We start from the raw sequence: 15,477 nt of genomic DNA on the forward strand, positions 1-15,477 counted from the left end.
CGTATGGAATTCCAACATGAACTGCTGAGTTCATTTATTATGGCAAACCCCGCAATGAATGCCACGTGGTTTACCCCGCATTTACTTCTTAGCCGATAAATCAATACCCGCTGGTAGTTGTCACTTTAAGTCTTCTTGTCTATATGTATCCCTCATATCATCAAGTTCCACTAGGACAGTGACTTGCTCTCATGCTATGATACTTCGCTCGATGAAGATTGCCGCCGCAAAGAGGGGGGTAAGAGGGGTACATGACTTTGTTAGAGGATCAACAGGTGGAGGTACGTCTCTCCAGAATGCTCGAAATTCAGAAGCATGACATGAAGGCTGAGATACGAGTAGGTACGTACAAAGTACCGCTAAATAGTCCAAAGATTGTAGGTGTTTACGCTTCAAGAGGGAGTAGAGAGTAAGCTATTCATTGGCTTAATAGAGAAAGCTGTGTTAATATTCGGCTAATCATTGACGTCTCAGGTATCAAGAAGACGCAGCTACTGTTGGATCATTACAATTACCTCCAGATGAGCTTCAGACGTCTTTGAGAAAGTTGAAAAAACCTTATGAATGGGACCCAATTTCTTCTGGATCAGATTTCCTAGCAGGACAAGTAGCTGCTTTTGGTATATTCGACGGGTACGTCATTTCATTACCAAAACCTTTATTTGAAGATAGAATAGCTAATTGCCGTCGGTGTGTTGTACAGTCACGGAGGTACAGAAGTTTCAACTTATCTGAAGAATAACCTTTTTAAAGAAATCGAAGATGCAAAATTAAGTGATATTGAAGAATTAGTAGACTGGACAAAAGATAGACATGGAGGTTATTTTAGAAGATGGAGAGGAGGTGCATTGTCGCGTTGGACAAAATATGCTTCAAACGGATCGAAGCCTCCAGAAGGAGAGAATATGACAATTGAAGAAAGACTGAATATCGCTTTTCTCAAGGTGAGCCTTCATGACTCTGATTCACCTGGCTCGTGGTCTGCACTTAAAGGCTTATACGACTAACAAACAACGATCACTAGGCGGATAAACATATATTGGAAAATATCGAAAAATCTCGTCGGTGTGGTTCCACATCATCCGTCGTTCTGCTTCATTCTTTGGATTCTCCAGGTCAACCTTATTGGTCAGCTAAGAGATTGAGTTTGACCGTAGCTCATTGCGGGTAAGTAATTCTCACATCTCTCTTTCTCCCTCCTTCCTCAAAGCTACGCTATTGCCATATTTGGATGACACGACTTTCCCATTTTATAGAGATACTCGCGCTCTTCTGTGCCATCAACCAACAGGCGAAGTTATACCTCTTACTGAGAAACATCATGCTGAAGCTAGAGTTGAAGCTAGTAGATTAAGGAGAATGGGTGCTGAGTTACTTGTTTCAGACAGTTTTGGAGAGAGTCGGTGGATGGGTGTAGTAGAGAATACAAGAGGGTGAGTTGATTAATTTCACCTTCTTCTTCTTCTTTTCAAGGTAAACAAGCCTAATATTCGGAATATCAACTAGTTTTGGTGATGGTGAATGGAAACCTTCCGGAGTAACAGTCGAACCAGAAGTGACTACACGTATAATTGATGGTAAGTCTGCAAGCCAATTAGTTTTAGTCACATAACTGAAATTTGACTCGTTGTTTACCATTATTATAGGTCAAGAACATTCATATTTAATATTGCTTACAGATGGACTTACTTCACTTCTTTCAGATCAAGAATTAGTTGATTTAATTAGAAAATCATTTGATCCTACAAGAGCAGCTAAAACTATAGTTCATTTCGCAGAAGATTTAGGAGCTTCAGATAATTGTACTGCAATAGTTGTACCTCTTGGAGGATGGGGTAATGTAGGTGGAGAAGATACTACAAAAGAAAGAAGAGAATGGAGAAGAAGAAGATTTGGTGAGATGAATACGAGGATGCAGAGGATGTGATTGTCTATGACCTGCCGGAAAGCTAAATCTCATCTTATATACAATTATACAACAATACATAATATAGCATTCATATCATATCATATAATATCATTCAAAAACTTTACTATTTGACAGTAGTCTACAATCATTGCTTAAGTGGAAGTGCTATTTCCATCATTCAGTTCAGTCCAAGGTGGATCATTTTCAACATCTATCATTTCTTGATCTTGATCTTGATCCTGTTTTTGAGCTTGTATTTGTTGAATGGAATCCTCTCTACTTGATGTTGAATCTATTATTTCAGAATTTCCTTGTTCTATCATTTCTATATCATCTTTGTCTTTATCGTTAACAATTGAATCAACAGTTGAACTATCTCCTGTAAAAGTAGGTTTTTGTAATTTCATCTTTCCATCTTCACCAACTATCCAAACCTTTTTAGATTTCTTACTCTTATTTGAAGATTGAATATTATCACTTTGATTTTGATTTGATGGAAAACCTGAAATTACTTTTGATAATTCCGTTTTACTTAACATTAAAGGTTCACCATGAGTTGATGGTGGAATATCTAATGATTTTAAAATTTCTGGACCTAATTCAACTGTAAATTTCAACAAAACAAAAGTTAGTATTAATATTTCTCTTTATCCAATAATAATTGTTAATCAAATGAAATATAATAAAGAATTCATTAACCTTTTTGTGAAGTTTTAATACTTTCTAAATTGAAATTTTCCAAATCTTCTGTTCTTTCAATTATTAATCTAGCTTTTTGAGTTCTTGGTTTATTGCTAACACCTCCAACACTAGAATTAAATCTAGGTTCTTCTGATGAATATCCAAGTTTTTCATTATTTGATTTAGATAAAAAATGATGAGATGAAGGACCTGCTTCATCTTCTTTATAAGTTTTTTCTTTATCAGAATTCCAAAGTACAGAAGGTATTGAGGTCGTTGGTTGAATAGAAGAATTTGAAATTGTACGTGATTCAAATGCGATTGCTCGAAAAGTTAATCGATGATTTGTTGAATATATTGGTGGATGAGTTGGTTCATGAGGATTATCAGAATCTAAATTATCATGAAGATACGTTAGCAGGAAATCTAATTCAATACCTGGTTGAAGAATCACATAATACACAAAATCTTCATTTATTGGTTGTGAAGATAGAAATTCACTAACCTCGTATTAAGCCTAATATAACTTCATCTCCTATTAAAGGAGTAATTTGACCTTGAAATATTTGATTTCCTAATTTTAAAAATGTTAAAGGTGTATCCAAGCCCTATATGATTTCTTTCCGTTCAGCTACCCTTGTTTTTGTTTTTTTTTGTTTTCCAGCTTTATTCTACAGATGAAATAGGATTACTCACTACAAGTTGATATTGTGATTCATTTTGCAAAGATTTAGAATCTATAGTTGTTCCTAAATCCATTGTAACGTATATCTCCTATATTTATAACCAATATACGAAATTAATTTCTGACCACTTGAAAATCTAAGAGTATTTTTTTGGCTCACCTCTTCTTCTTCCTCATATTCGTTTTCTTTTAAATTATCAAAATCATTAACATGCGTCCAACCTTCTCCTAGAAGAGTTTGACCTTCCGCTAAAAATTGTAAAGCTTCATCTGATGATTGGAGCATGACAAATTATTTGCTGTCAGGTAACGCTCGAGCTTAGATGAGAGAATCTACCCCTACTTCGATAATCTGACAAAAAAGAGACTCAATTTCATTGTTGACGACCTTCTAGGATTGACGAGAAGGTGAAGGTAATCTTGTCAACAAATGAACGTCGTATTGATCGCGGTGATCGCCGCTTTATAGGTACGAACGCCCTCTTTGGGAGAGATTCATACGCATATAAGACAGCAGAAGAGGGGATATAGAAATGGTATTTCTTCCCATTTGAACGCTTCGAGATTGATAATTAAAGCATAAAGACCAAAGCAGAATAGGGGAAACAAGTGAGAATGGGATATTTCGGGTTTCACAATACTCTTCAACGAGTAGAGATAAATCTAGACATAGACTAGATTGCCGGCATTGTATATCTGACACACAATTCAGAGCCTGTCTATACAGAAATCACGACCCATGACCTCTAGTCGTTCCAATTGAGAATATTCCAACGATTTGACGCTATTTGTACTCGAGTAGCCTCTACTGAAAAAATCCCTTACAAACGGTGTCAAATACCCTATCTTTGCCCGATTCCAAGTATGACAAAACAGATACCAATAAAGGTTAAAATCGGCTAAAATAATAACCCCCACCTTTACCACCGGTGACGTACCTTGAACCCTTTTACCCCGATCTGATGCCGCATACTCCAAAATATATGTCATCTCTACTCTTAACCTTACAGTAAGTTTGTTGGATTCGGTGATTGATTAACTGGGGATATAACTTTTTCAATGAGGTCATGGGCTTGATCATGAGAGACGTGGTTGATTGCATGTGATACATATATAATCAATCAAGATAGGACAATTTCTTTCATCATTCCTTCCACTAATTACTTATTTATTCGTAACTAATAAAAGCACAATTATAAAATGTCTTCTGCTCCTCAAAAAACTGCTAAAGGATACGGTATCTCAGGTGAGCTTTTTCAATTTTCAATTCATTTCCATTCATTTACATCTATCTGACTATATAATATTCATTTAGATACCAAAAATTATACCGATTTTTCAGTTAAAGAATTTAAACTTAAAACTCCTTGTAAAGATTCAGTAACACTTGATATTGAATTTTGTGGAGTTTGTGGATCTGATGTTCACACAATTACTGGTGGATGGGGTGAATTAGGTGTACCTTGGGTAGTTGCAGGACATGAAATTGTAGGAAAAGTAACTCATGTAGGAGAAGATGTAAAAGAATTTAAAGTTGGACAAAGAGTTGGTGTTGGTGCACAAGTTTTAAGTTGTTTAAAATGTGATAGATGTAATGATGATAATGAACAATATTGTCCTGAACAAGTTGAGTAAGTTAATTCTCTATACTTTTACAGTTTTTTCAATAACATTTCAATTAATTTCTCATCTTTACCATATAATAGCACATATAATGCTAAATTCCCAGATGAAGTTGAAGCTCAAGGTGGATATTCAACAGCAATTAGAACTCATCAAAGATTCGTTTTTGCTATTCCTGAAGCAATCAAATCAGAAGATGCTGCTCCTATGTTATGTGCAGGTCTTACTGTTTATTCTCCATTAATTAGAAATGGTACAGGTCCAGGAAAAACAGTTGGTATTGTAGGTATCGGTGGATTAGGTCGTGAGTTCCATTCAAATCATCGCATAATAAAGTTCAATACTGATATTTTGCTTCCACAAGATTTCGCAATTCAATTCGCTCATCACTTAGGAGCTAAAGTTATCGTATTTTCCCATTCACCAAATAAAAAAGAAGATGCACTTTCACTTGGAGCAGATGAATTCGTTTCAACTTCAGAAGAAGGATTCGCTAAAAAATATTTCGATAAAATCGATTATATACTTTCAGCTGCAGATGCCAATTCTATTCCTTTATCAGATTTATTATCTACTTTGAAAGTTGATGGAAGATTAACTTCAGTTGGATTACCTGATCAAGCTTGGGAAGGTCTTCAACCTCAAATGATGGCTTCAAATGCATCAGCAATTGCTTGTAGCCATATTGGTTCAAAGAAAGAAGCGTAAGTCCAATTCTCACATTGATGTGATTGTTAGCTGATATCAATTCAATTTGATAGCAATGCAATGCTCAAGCTGGCCGCTGAAAAAGGTATCAAACCTATCATTGATGAAGTTTTACCTATGTCACAAGCTGGAAAAGCCATCGAAGCTGTCAAGAACAACAAAGTCAGATATAGATTCGTTCTCAAGCAAGATTTGGCTTAATTAGATCGTTAGAGACGGGGAGGTGAGGAGTGAGTGGCGATTGCTTTGTGCCAGAGTGTGCGGTACTGGGTGACTGGATGAGTATACAGAGTGACCGAGTGTGTGTTGCGATTGACGATGAGCGGTGAGATTGTTGACGTTGATTATGGTGTTGATGATGTTGAAGATGGCATACTAAGTGTTCGTGCGAAGCTGAGCGGAGTGGAGAGCCAAAGATTATATATGTAGCTATAGTTATACTAAATCAAAATGAATAATCTATTTCGATCTCTCGATAAAAGCCTGTCTTGGCAAATTACACCACTGTTGCAATACTTTTGAGAGGTTTGGTACAGTACATCCCATTAAGATCCCTTTGATCATTAATTTTGCCGAAAGAATTGTTTTAATACATATTTGAAATGAAGATTGAATCTATGAGAAAAGCCATTCCTAATGAAGTGTGAACCCAAACTATATTCATTGATGTAAGGAGACAAGAATGTTATTTTTGTATTGTATTAACGAGCCTAGATAAAAGAAGATCTGTGAGCATGGCTGTTCGGTGATACTATCTATACCGCAACCCTTTCAAGTGAAATAACAGGAACCCCTCTCCATGTCATGCAAGCGCGGATAATCCGTCCCTTCGCCTGAGAATCGTCCGCCCTGTTGTAAATCACGGCTGTCGTCTTTCCCGTTTCCTCTTCTCCTTTTACTGCTTTGCCTTTTCCCTTTGTCCATCTGGATACGTCTCGATTCTAACCCCCTACTCTCTAGTCTTCCCGTTACTCCTCTGCTCTGCCTCGACTGGATTCGTCCTTGTCCTTGTCTGCTCACTATCCTGTCTTCTCTACCTTCTATATTCCTCGACCGCGAGCCTTTCCCATCTCATCGTCCTTCGTCACTTTTCTAGCTCCACCCTTTTCTACTCTCCTCTCTGATTCCACCTCACCATCATGCCTCCAAGCCCTTATGAAGACTATTCCTCGCGTAACTCTCAATCACATATGGTCTTCCTTTTACCTCACTAGACCAACGAAACGCAATAAACGGAATAGGAACTAACCAATCTAAACCTTCTTCTAAACCTTCACCTTTTGTAGCACAACTACCTCTTACACTCCATTCTCTACCTTTTTCTTGACCTGCTAAACCTAATTTATCACTAATTTCACCTGGACTTAAAGATCCTTCAACATCTTGTTTATTTGCAAAAACAAGTACAGGTACAGATTTTAATTCATCTTCAGATAACATTGTTAATAATTCTGATCTTGAAGTTGGTAATCTTGATACATCTGATGAATCAATTACGTAGATTATTGCCTAAATTTTTGGAAAAAAAAAATAAAAAATTAAAAGATTTCAACAATGTTTTTTCTGTCTTGTTATGATTATAAAGAAATATGGGTTTGGTAATCAACTTACTTGAGTATTAGCATAATAACATCTCCAATAAGGTCTAATACTTGATTGACCACCTAAATCCCAAACTTGAAAATTTATATTTTTATATGAAACAGTTTCAACATTGAATCCGATTGCTAATTTATTGAATATTCCATTAGTCAAAATTAATTGAAAAGAGATTTGAAAAGTGATACAGATACAAATAAAAAGAGCTTACTTGGTATAGTTGACACTACTTCTCCAATCTAATCAAATAGAAAAAAAAGAGTTGTTAGCATTCACATAATTGACTTTAAATGGTTCAATATAAAATGCCAAGACTAGTTTAAACTTACTTGTAATCTATATAATATAGTTGTTTTACCAGCAGAATCTAAACCAACCATTAATATTCTAACTTCTTTATCTTTACCCCAAAATGCTAATGAAGATAATGATCCATATATACGAGAAAGTGATAATCCCATTTTGGGCAAAAAACAATCAAAGAGGAAAAAGGAAGGATTAGTAATCTACAATTATTGGTTTAATCTCGTTCAATATTTGTTATCTTTCAATTTGGCTTGATGTGTTGATGAAATGATATTACTAAATGTTGATATGAATGATATAAATGTATTCTAATGATATGCAATGATGAGTAAAATTAAATAGATTAATAAACTTGTAAATAAGCTTTCTTTTATTTTGTTGATATATAATCGGTTTACTCGTACTCGTCCTCGTTAATTAAAGACGTGTTGAGTTAAGTTAACCTTTTGAAAACGCGATTAAGTTGTGACGAATTCTTGAAAAGGTCAATTAGGAATTATTAATGAATACTTTGTAATCATCTGAATTGCTTGAATTAGTTACAAATTTGTAAGGATAATTCAATGTGGAGACCCCGCCTAACATTTGAGTATAATTTTGTTTTTAGAGCACTCGATAATGAAATGCATGTTATAGTGAAATTCAGATTGTGTTCAATTTTGTTACCTATTATCAAGGGTATACATGTATTTCTTAAGAAAAATACAATTACATTGATTAGCAGATACGAAGAAAATCTATTCAAGATGAGCAATGATATATTAGCTAAAAAGGAAGGTGAATCTTCTTCAAAGACAGAATTACAAAAACTTGAACAAAAATTGAAAAAAGCAGAAGAGAAAATGAAAAAAGCAGAAGAAAAAATGAAATTGATTAGAGAGAAATTTGAAAAAGCTCAATCTGAAGTTCAAGTTCAAACGTCTGATTCATCTAGAGGTAAAGATACAGTGCAAGATAAGAAAGATAAGAAAGATAAAAAGAGAAAGAGGGATATCGAAGAAGAAATAAAATTAGATGAAAAGGTTATAGATGATGCAAATGAATCAGAAGAAAAAATTAAAGAAGTAGAAAATGAAGAGAATAAAAATATAGAAAATATTCAAAAAGAAGAAATTGAAAATAAGAAATTAAAAAAAGAAAAGAAAGAAAAGAAAAAATCTAAAATTGAAAATGAATTTAAAGTTATAAATAATTCAATAATTAAAGGAGATTTAAATGCAAAGCAAATTTTCCAAGATGAAGAATTATCAGATCAATCTAAAAAAAGTAAGTTCATAACCCAAAATGAAGAATACAAAAAAAAAAAACCAAAAAAAAAGAAAAAAAGTTGAACCAAAAAAATAATCAAATTAACCTCTTTTTTTTTTTTTTAGATATTTATTATGCACAATTATATTCTAATCGATCAACAAATGATAATAATAATAATAATATATCAAACGAAAATGAAAAAGAAAATGAAAAAGAAATAATTAATTGGAAATTTAATAAAGCTAAACAAAATTGGTTAATTCGTAATATATTTTCAAATGAAGAAGTAAGTAAATTAATTTTAATCTTTAAGAATTAAATCCTTCTTCAAAACTATCAAATTTCTTCTTTAAAAAAACTGATTCAAACTAAATTTTATGTTTTTTCTGTTTAGATACCAATAAAATATCTTGATATTGTATTATCATATCTAAAAACAGTTCAAGGATTATCAAGAAATGTAAGTTTTTTTAACAAAATCAAAATCATATCTTTCTTTGTTAATTTGAATTTTCCACTAATGATACAATCTTATTTTTGATAAATTTAGAATTTGATTGAATCAGCTAAGAAAATCATTACTCCTTCTTCTGAAGATACAACTTCGTCTATAGAAACAGATGTTATTATAGATAAAACTGATGTAGAAAAGAAAGAGGTAGATGGTGTTGAAGAATCGACAACTACTAAAGAAACAGAAATGAAAATAAATAAAGAGAAAGAAGAAGAAAAAATCAAACTTACACTATTGAAGAAAGAACGAGCTCAAAAATTATTGCAAGCTATGGATATTGAAGTCTGATCATAAATATGTATATCATGTATTAGATATAACGTAGAACTGCTTGGGCTTGGTACAATTTTATATTAAGTGCATGAACTGAAACACATAAATGATAATACTGATAATGTTATTGAAAATATCTAACTCTGATCACAAGAAAAATAGAGGTATCGCACAAAAAGGACACGACTATCTTTATCATTTTCCTCTGTGCAAATAGACAAGAGGAGTCAAGTGACAGGTCAAATAAAATCAATGAGAAGGAATGGCGCCCTCCCGCGTTGCAAACTTTTCCTTTAAATCTCATCTAACTATAATGATGAGTTGGAAAAGACGAACGTACGGGGATATTGGCGGTAATTCAGTGCGCGAATCTTGGAGATGTTTGAGATTTGGTGATTCCGAGTTTGGTGTCGGAAGTATCCAAATGTGAAACAAAGTTAAATGTGAGGGAATAGGGTGAATGTTAATACACAATATAGGATCATATGTTTATTGTTGAAGCTGTTCCGTCCGACTTGATAAGGTAATGCCGGGAAAAGAAAGATAAATGAGGAGTGATGCACTGATAAATCACTTTGTGAATTTGTAATGCGATTGAACGAAACCGAACTGAAAAGCCGTAGTTAATTATGTATGTCGGCTGAAAGGCGAAGAAGGGTTGAGACGGGTATAAGTATATTGTTACATGTCTTGTCGGAAGTGTAGGTGTGTGTGAAGTGGTCGGAAGGTCGGTGAGTAGATTTGGGGCAAACTCAAAGAGTATAGAGGTAGGTGAATGAAGGAAGTCTCTTCATGTACGAGGTTAACTAAAGATTTCGGTCGATCTGGATATTGTAGAATATTTTACTGGTCAACCGATATTACCCGTACGTTGAGCGACAATGGCGAGCCGAACCATGTTGAGCTTTGATCATCCTCTGATTATTCGACTAGTTCTTCATCCTCTGCTGCCCCGACTAGAGGAAGTGGTATCTACCAACCACCTTGTTCTCTAGCGTTGTTTCGGGTTTGCGACCTCAATTGTCTCTGGTTTTCACCTATCCCACCGAGTTGATCCTCGGGCATAACCCTTCTCTTCTGTTGCATAGCTTGTTGGGCAGCCATATCTGAGTGATCCTGTTGCTGTTGTTGAACTTTTTGGGATGGTTGGACTGACCAATCGAAGACGTAATCGTATTGGAATCCCTCTCGTACAAAGAGATCTCTGAAGAGCTTTCGAAGGTAAGAGTAATCTGGTTTATCATCGAATCGGAGGGATCGGCAGTAGTTTAGGTAGATTGCGAATTCATTGGGGAATCCTCTACAGAGGACTTCAGTGGGTGTTGTCATCTCTGAGATTGAGGCGATTTGTCAGCTGAACCCAGTCGTACATCCGTAAGCTGAGCCTGATACTCACTCTTCTCCATAATTCGATCGTACTTTTGCTTCTTTGTAGCAGCCTTGAGACCTTGCCATGGGAGTTGACCTCTGAGGAAGTACATGAGGACATAGCCCAAAGATTCCAAATCGTCTCTTCGTGATTGCTCAACACCCAAGTGGGTGTTGATCGATGTGTATCGAGCGGTACCGGTCAAATTCTTGTTCTCTCTGTAAGGAATGTGAAGATGAGTCTTTGGGTCTCGATACTTCTTGGCGAGACCGAAATCGATGACGTTGACTTGGTTTCCTCGTTTACCGATACCCATCAAAAAGTTATCGGGCTTGATGTCTCGGTGAATGAAATTTCGGGAGTGTATGTATTCGACTCGAGAGATGAGTTGATCGGCAAGTAGTAAAACGGTTTTGAGGGAGAACTTTCGGTTACAGAAGTTGAACAGATCTTCGAGAGATGGACCGCTGAGACGTATAGGTCAGCAAAGAGCGCACAACCACTCAATACACAAATGTGGGACTTACAGTAAATCCAATACCATTGCGTTGTAGTCACATTCGGTACCGTACCATCTTACAAAAGGTACACCGACCCCACCAGCGAGAGTCTTGTAGACTTTAGACTCATACTCGAGTTGAGGATGCTTGGCCTTGACCGATTCGAGCTTAATAGCAACTTCCTCACCGGAAACGATGTTGACACCAAGGTAGATATCACCTGTATAGATCGTCAATACACATTTAAGGGAACAAGGCAAGATGTGACATACCGAAAGAACCACTTCCGATCTTCTTACCGATTCTGTACTTCCCACCGACTCTAAGATCCATGGAGGTCATCCTGTTTGGTGGATGAGTAGCGGGCACACCGTAAGCCATTTCGGGGGATGGTGATTTTGGGTAAGGGTTATTTTTAGCGCGACGTGAGGAACGTGCGGGATGTTGAGTAATTTGTTGACGAGGGATTTTGTCGGTTGTCACAGCGGAAGAAGTGGACGACGAGAATATGAATGTATAGAGTTGTTGGTTTTGAACAATAACGTTGAGTATCGTATGGAGACGATTGATCAGATCCCAGAAGGACAGGGTGAGTTTATGAGGATGGCCAGACACGTTGATCGAAGGACAATCGAATTCGTTGGGGATGTCGGAGTCGTATGGAATGATGTAACAACAGAAAAAGGATGAATGCAGTCGAGTGGAGATGACGTTTATGTAGTGGAGCACAAAGGTTGTTGGATGTATTAGATTTTGCGACGTACAGAATGCGTTGTTTTGTAAGGAAGAAAAGGAGAAAAGATAAATGGTCAGCTTCAGTCTTTGTTTATATATGAGTAGCATGAGGGGTCCGAGTTCAGGTACATTATGGTGCGCCAGAGAATGACCTTTTAGATCAATTCATCTTGGACATGCATAAACGGCACGTCAAATGCGCTGCGACCGTTTATAACGGAGCCGCAGAGGATTGATTGTCACATAGTCAAATGTTGCTTCTCTCGGTAATGCCTTCGCTGCGACTCATCCGCATGCGAATATGAAAGAAACTATGACTAACCTGAATATGTATAAAATCTATTACCTTGGATCCAAAAGAAAAATTTGCGTCTTTCCTCGTAATCTAACAAACTGTCTCGGCGTAATTATCGATTGGGTCACCCAAATGCGTATCCTACTACTAGCTGAGTTGAAGATCGTGTGCAAGTATATGCAGAAGGCGAAACAAAGGGAGGTTTTGGTTTAACAGTTGAGTGATATGACGAGTCGAAATCGGATTGAATGGGGATAATCGATTGACAATGTTGAATGACGAAATGCGATGGTTGATATGTATATATTGTAATGAAAAGAAGGATGAGGAGGGTCAAAATTGTTGCGATACAAGGTAAGGAAGAACAATGGTGATTTGTTTGGTTGAAGGGAAGTGATTGTATATGTAAGGAGACCAGGAAGGAAGAAAGGTGTGTCAGCTTTGAATAACGTGTTTCTTTAGTTTCAACATTTGAGACAAAGTTTAAATTCTCCTTTTATATACCTCTCCTTTCTTTCTTTCTACCATGTATGGAATGAAAAGTAACTTACCTGAAGTAGAGAGTAGAGGGGGAGAAGATGAGACGATCGATATAGTATGGTAAGGAACAATGATTATGGATGATGAGTAAGATGTGAATCAATGAATGAATGAATGATTCAAGGCAACGCAATGCGATAATGCACGCCCCCTTTGCATCGTTGTATGACTGTACTGTATGACTGTCAAGATTTGAACCCGAATCCGTATTAAATCATCAGACCACCTCTCACCGTAGAGCTTATTCTCTTATAACTCCGATGATGTGGCACTGAGAACACGCGTCGATGCTATGATGCTCCCTCCACATCAACGTCCTCGCTCTTAAGTAGATGTTCATAACTGCATCTCTAGACTTTACTACACATATACGAAACAATCCAAGGACGGCCACAATCATTCAAGATGGTCAGCTGTTCTGTGATTGATGATCCTGGCAATAAGCTGACTCTCTGATCTATAGTCTCTCCGCCTGGTACCCGCTACAGCTCAATCATCATCAGACGCTCATGTCATCTCTGCTCAGGTCAGTCGTTCAGATATGTATCAAACGTCTGTATATCAAGACTAACATTGATTCATCGATCCATAGTCTACATCTCATCCCGTGACTGGAACGCACGATGCATTTAGACATGGACTGAAATCAGCTGCTCAATCTGTCGCACCTGGAAATGTACATCCTTTACAAACCAGATTAGAGAAGGTGAGGTTGTGTCCCAGCTACGCTTTTATCATCGATCATGATAAGCTGACGAATGTATTCGGAATTCAGTGGTCGCAAACACAAAATCAACTAGAACAACATATGCAAAGTGGGACTTTTGGATTAGCGGTTCCTTTGAGAAAAGCTATGGAGATTAAGCTTGTTTCTGAAGTGAGTATTCTATTTCCATTTCAGCAAACCTTTGAGATATCTATCTCGTTGAACATTCTATCCCATCCTCTCTCCCAAGTCCTTTACTCCCTCCAATGAAACTCGCTAGTTTGCTGTTATTTTTGCAACGGGACCGTACTGATTTCTCTGTTCTTCACAGAACCTTCACAACCCTCTTATCGAGTCATCCACTATAACAGGTGTACCTCTTGGTGGATCTTCGAATCTTTCACTCGAAATACTCAAAGGTCAAGACGAAAGTTTAGATGCAGGGGACTTCATGGGTGGTTCGAACTCTTTAGCCGAAGTTCTTGATGTCAATAGCGCAATGGAACGAAGTAGGGGTATATGATATTACCCTAGGTGGTTTATACATGATGTTGATTTAAATATTTGTCAGATGCATTGTATATGTAGATACTTGTTTTCTATCTCAATCTTTTCTACGGACTTCTTCTTACATTAAACGACGAAAGGAGATTGCTTTCCTCAGTTTGTTCTATCTTTCTGCCCTACAGAAATTTGCATAACTTTATTTTCAAAATTTAAGCAATAGTGGAATATCCATTTCGACCGGGAGGAGGTAAAGGAGGTTGATTTCCAGTAGAAACATCTTCATCTTCTTCTCCACCTAATCTAAATCCACCAGATGAAGGGAAAGAAGCATTTTGTTGAGATTGTTGATTACCTTGAGATTGAGATTGATTTTGAGATTGATTTGTTGAAGAAGTAAAACCACCTGGCATAGAAGGTACAGACCAATCTATTGATATAACAAAACAATTGACTAGTCAATTACGAATTGTAGTAAGGGAAAAGCGATGAAAAAAATAAAGTTTTTTTTTTCTTTTTTTTATGGAAAAACTCACTTCCACCTCCTGGTAAATTAACATTATTTGGTAAATTCCAATTTCCAAAACTTAAATCACTTCCTCTTTCTCTTAATTGTAATAAACAACTTAAAAAAATTGGAATTTTAATTAAAAATAATAAAATTGTAAAAATTAAAATTAAAAATGAATATTTATGAGAAATTAAAGAATAAATATCAAATAATGCTGTAAATAAAATTAATGAAATAAATTGTCTAAATGGTATTGTTGTACTATGCATTTCATGTGAAATTATTCCAAATAACTAAAAGAGAGTAATTTCTCTCTTTAAAATCAGCTAATTTCTATAAAGATCAAAGAGATTGAAAAATACTCACCATTAAAGGGAAATTATAACCAAATCCAGTTGTACTTCCCGCTGTAATTAATGATAATCCTGTAGCAGTAGTTATAAGGGATAAAGATTCTTGAGAAGCGAGTCTATCTTGTAATGACATCTTATCGGCTTGATTCTATATATGATTTCGTTCAATCCAGCTTGTTGGGTATAAGAAATCTCATTCAAGAAGATCAGATAATGATAGGTGAAGAATGATAAGCATGAATTAACTCCTACTCCATAGCTGTGCTGTGCATGAGAACGAGACTTAAAGTTCTAGCTAGCTATAGTTGAATGAACGTGTTCCGCTGGATTAGAAAGAGAGATAGCGGTGATGTCCGAAATTAGATTACATTTGTTAGATCCGGATGAGGTAGATAAGAAAACAAGGATAATTGTA

At 36.0% G+C, this 15,477-nt stretch overlaps 8 protein-coding genes across 8 annotated transcripts; 4 read left to right on the plus strand and 4 right to left on the minus strand.

Moving 5' to 3' along the window:
* Positions 1-196: 196 nt before the first annotated feature.
* On the plus strand, positions 197-1,927 carry I206_104895 (uncharacterized protein; the record flags this gene model as incomplete). Its single annotated transcript, XM_019154199.2, has 8 exons — positions 197-281; positions 343-409; positions 475-633; positions 704-944; positions 1,025-1,167; positions 1,257-1,433; positions 1,507-1,577; positions 1,647-1,927. 8 exons carry the CDS (start codon positions 197-199, stop codon positions 1,925-1,927), a joined length of 1,224 nt encoding a protein of 407 aa, XP_019012939.2.
* Positions 1,928-2,061: 134 nt separating this feature from the next.
* On the minus strand, positions 2,062-3,561 carry I206_104896 (uncharacterized protein; the record flags this gene model as incomplete). Its single annotated transcript, XM_019154200.1, has 5 exons — positions 2,062-2,513; positions 2,609-2,983; positions 3,096-3,198; positions 3,287-3,364; positions 3,436-3,561. The coding sequence occupies 5 exons, from the start codon at positions 3,559-3,561 to the stop codon at positions 2,062-2,064; spliced, it is 1,134 nt and encodes a 377-aa protein (XP_019012940.1).
* A 914-nt stretch (positions 3,562-4,475) lies between these two features.
* I206_104897 (uncharacterized protein) lies at positions 4,476-5,807 on the plus strand (the record flags this gene model as incomplete). Its single annotated transcript, XM_019154201.1, has 5 exons — positions 4,476-4,521; positions 4,591-4,906; positions 4,982-5,202; positions 5,263-5,602; positions 5,660-5,807. The coding sequence occupies 5 exons, from the start codon at positions 4,476-4,478 to the stop codon at positions 5,805-5,807; spliced, it is 1,071 nt and encodes a 356-aa protein (XP_019012941.1).
* Positions 5,808-6,291: 484 nt separating this feature from the next.
* On the minus strand, positions 6,292-7,666 carry I206_104898 (uncharacterized protein; the record flags this gene model as incomplete). The annotated part of the gene is made up of 5 exons (XM_070203015.1): positions 6,292-6,316; positions 6,856-7,115; positions 7,218-7,333; positions 7,417-7,444; positions 7,535-7,666. The coding sequence occupies 5 exons, from the start codon at positions 7,664-7,666 to the stop codon at positions 6,292-6,294; spliced, it is 561 nt and encodes a 186-aa protein (XP_070059116.1).
* A 591-nt stretch (positions 7,667-8,257) lies between these two features.
* On the plus strand, positions 8,258-9,564 carry I206_104899 (uncharacterized protein; the record flags this gene model as incomplete). The annotated part of the gene is made up of 4 exons (XM_019154203.1): positions 8,258-8,777; positions 8,885-9,048; positions 9,157-9,222; positions 9,313-9,564. 4 exons carry the CDS (start codon positions 8,258-8,260, stop codon positions 9,562-9,564), a joined length of 1,002 nt encoding a protein of 333 aa, XP_019012943.1.
* A 957-nt stretch (positions 9,565-10,521) lies between these two features.
* I206_104900 (casein kinase I isoform delta) lies at positions 10,522-11,799 on the minus strand (the record flags this gene model as incomplete). Its single annotated transcript, XM_019154204.1, has 4 exons — positions 10,522-10,880; positions 10,946-11,385; positions 11,446-11,638; positions 11,691-11,799. 4 exons carry the CDS (start codon positions 11,797-11,799, stop codon positions 10,522-10,524), a joined length of 1,101 nt encoding a protein of 366 aa, XP_019012944.1.
* Positions 11,800-13,393: 1,594 nt separating this feature from the next.
* I206_104901 (uncharacterized protein) lies at positions 13,394-14,217 on the plus strand (the record flags this gene model as incomplete). The annotated part of the gene is made up of 5 exons (XM_019154205.1): positions 13,394-13,408; positions 13,452-13,514; positions 13,581-13,694; positions 13,764-13,865; positions 14,026-14,217. The coding sequence occupies 5 exons, from the start codon at positions 13,394-13,396 to the stop codon at positions 14,215-14,217; spliced, it is 486 nt and encodes a 161-aa protein (XP_019012945.1).
* A 193-nt stretch (positions 14,218-14,410) lies between these two features.
* Positions 14,411-15,195, minus strand: I206_104902 (uncharacterized protein; the record flags this gene model as incomplete). Its single annotated transcript, XM_019154206.1, has 3 exons — positions 14,411-14,628; positions 14,735-15,002; positions 15,076-15,195. The coding sequence occupies 3 exons, from the start codon at positions 15,193-15,195 to the stop codon at positions 14,411-14,413; spliced, it is 606 nt and encodes a 201-aa protein (XP_019012946.1).
* Between the last annotated feature and the right edge of the window lie 282 nt (positions 15,196-15,477).

Source organism: Kwoniella pini, chromosome 6, assembly GCF_000512605.2.
Source record: "Kwoniella pini CBS 10737 chromosome 6, complete sequence".
In the NCBI taxonomy this organism is placed as follows: Eukaryota; Fungi; Basidiomycota; class Tremellomycetes; order Tremellales; family Cryptococcaceae; genus Kwoniella; species Kwoniella pini.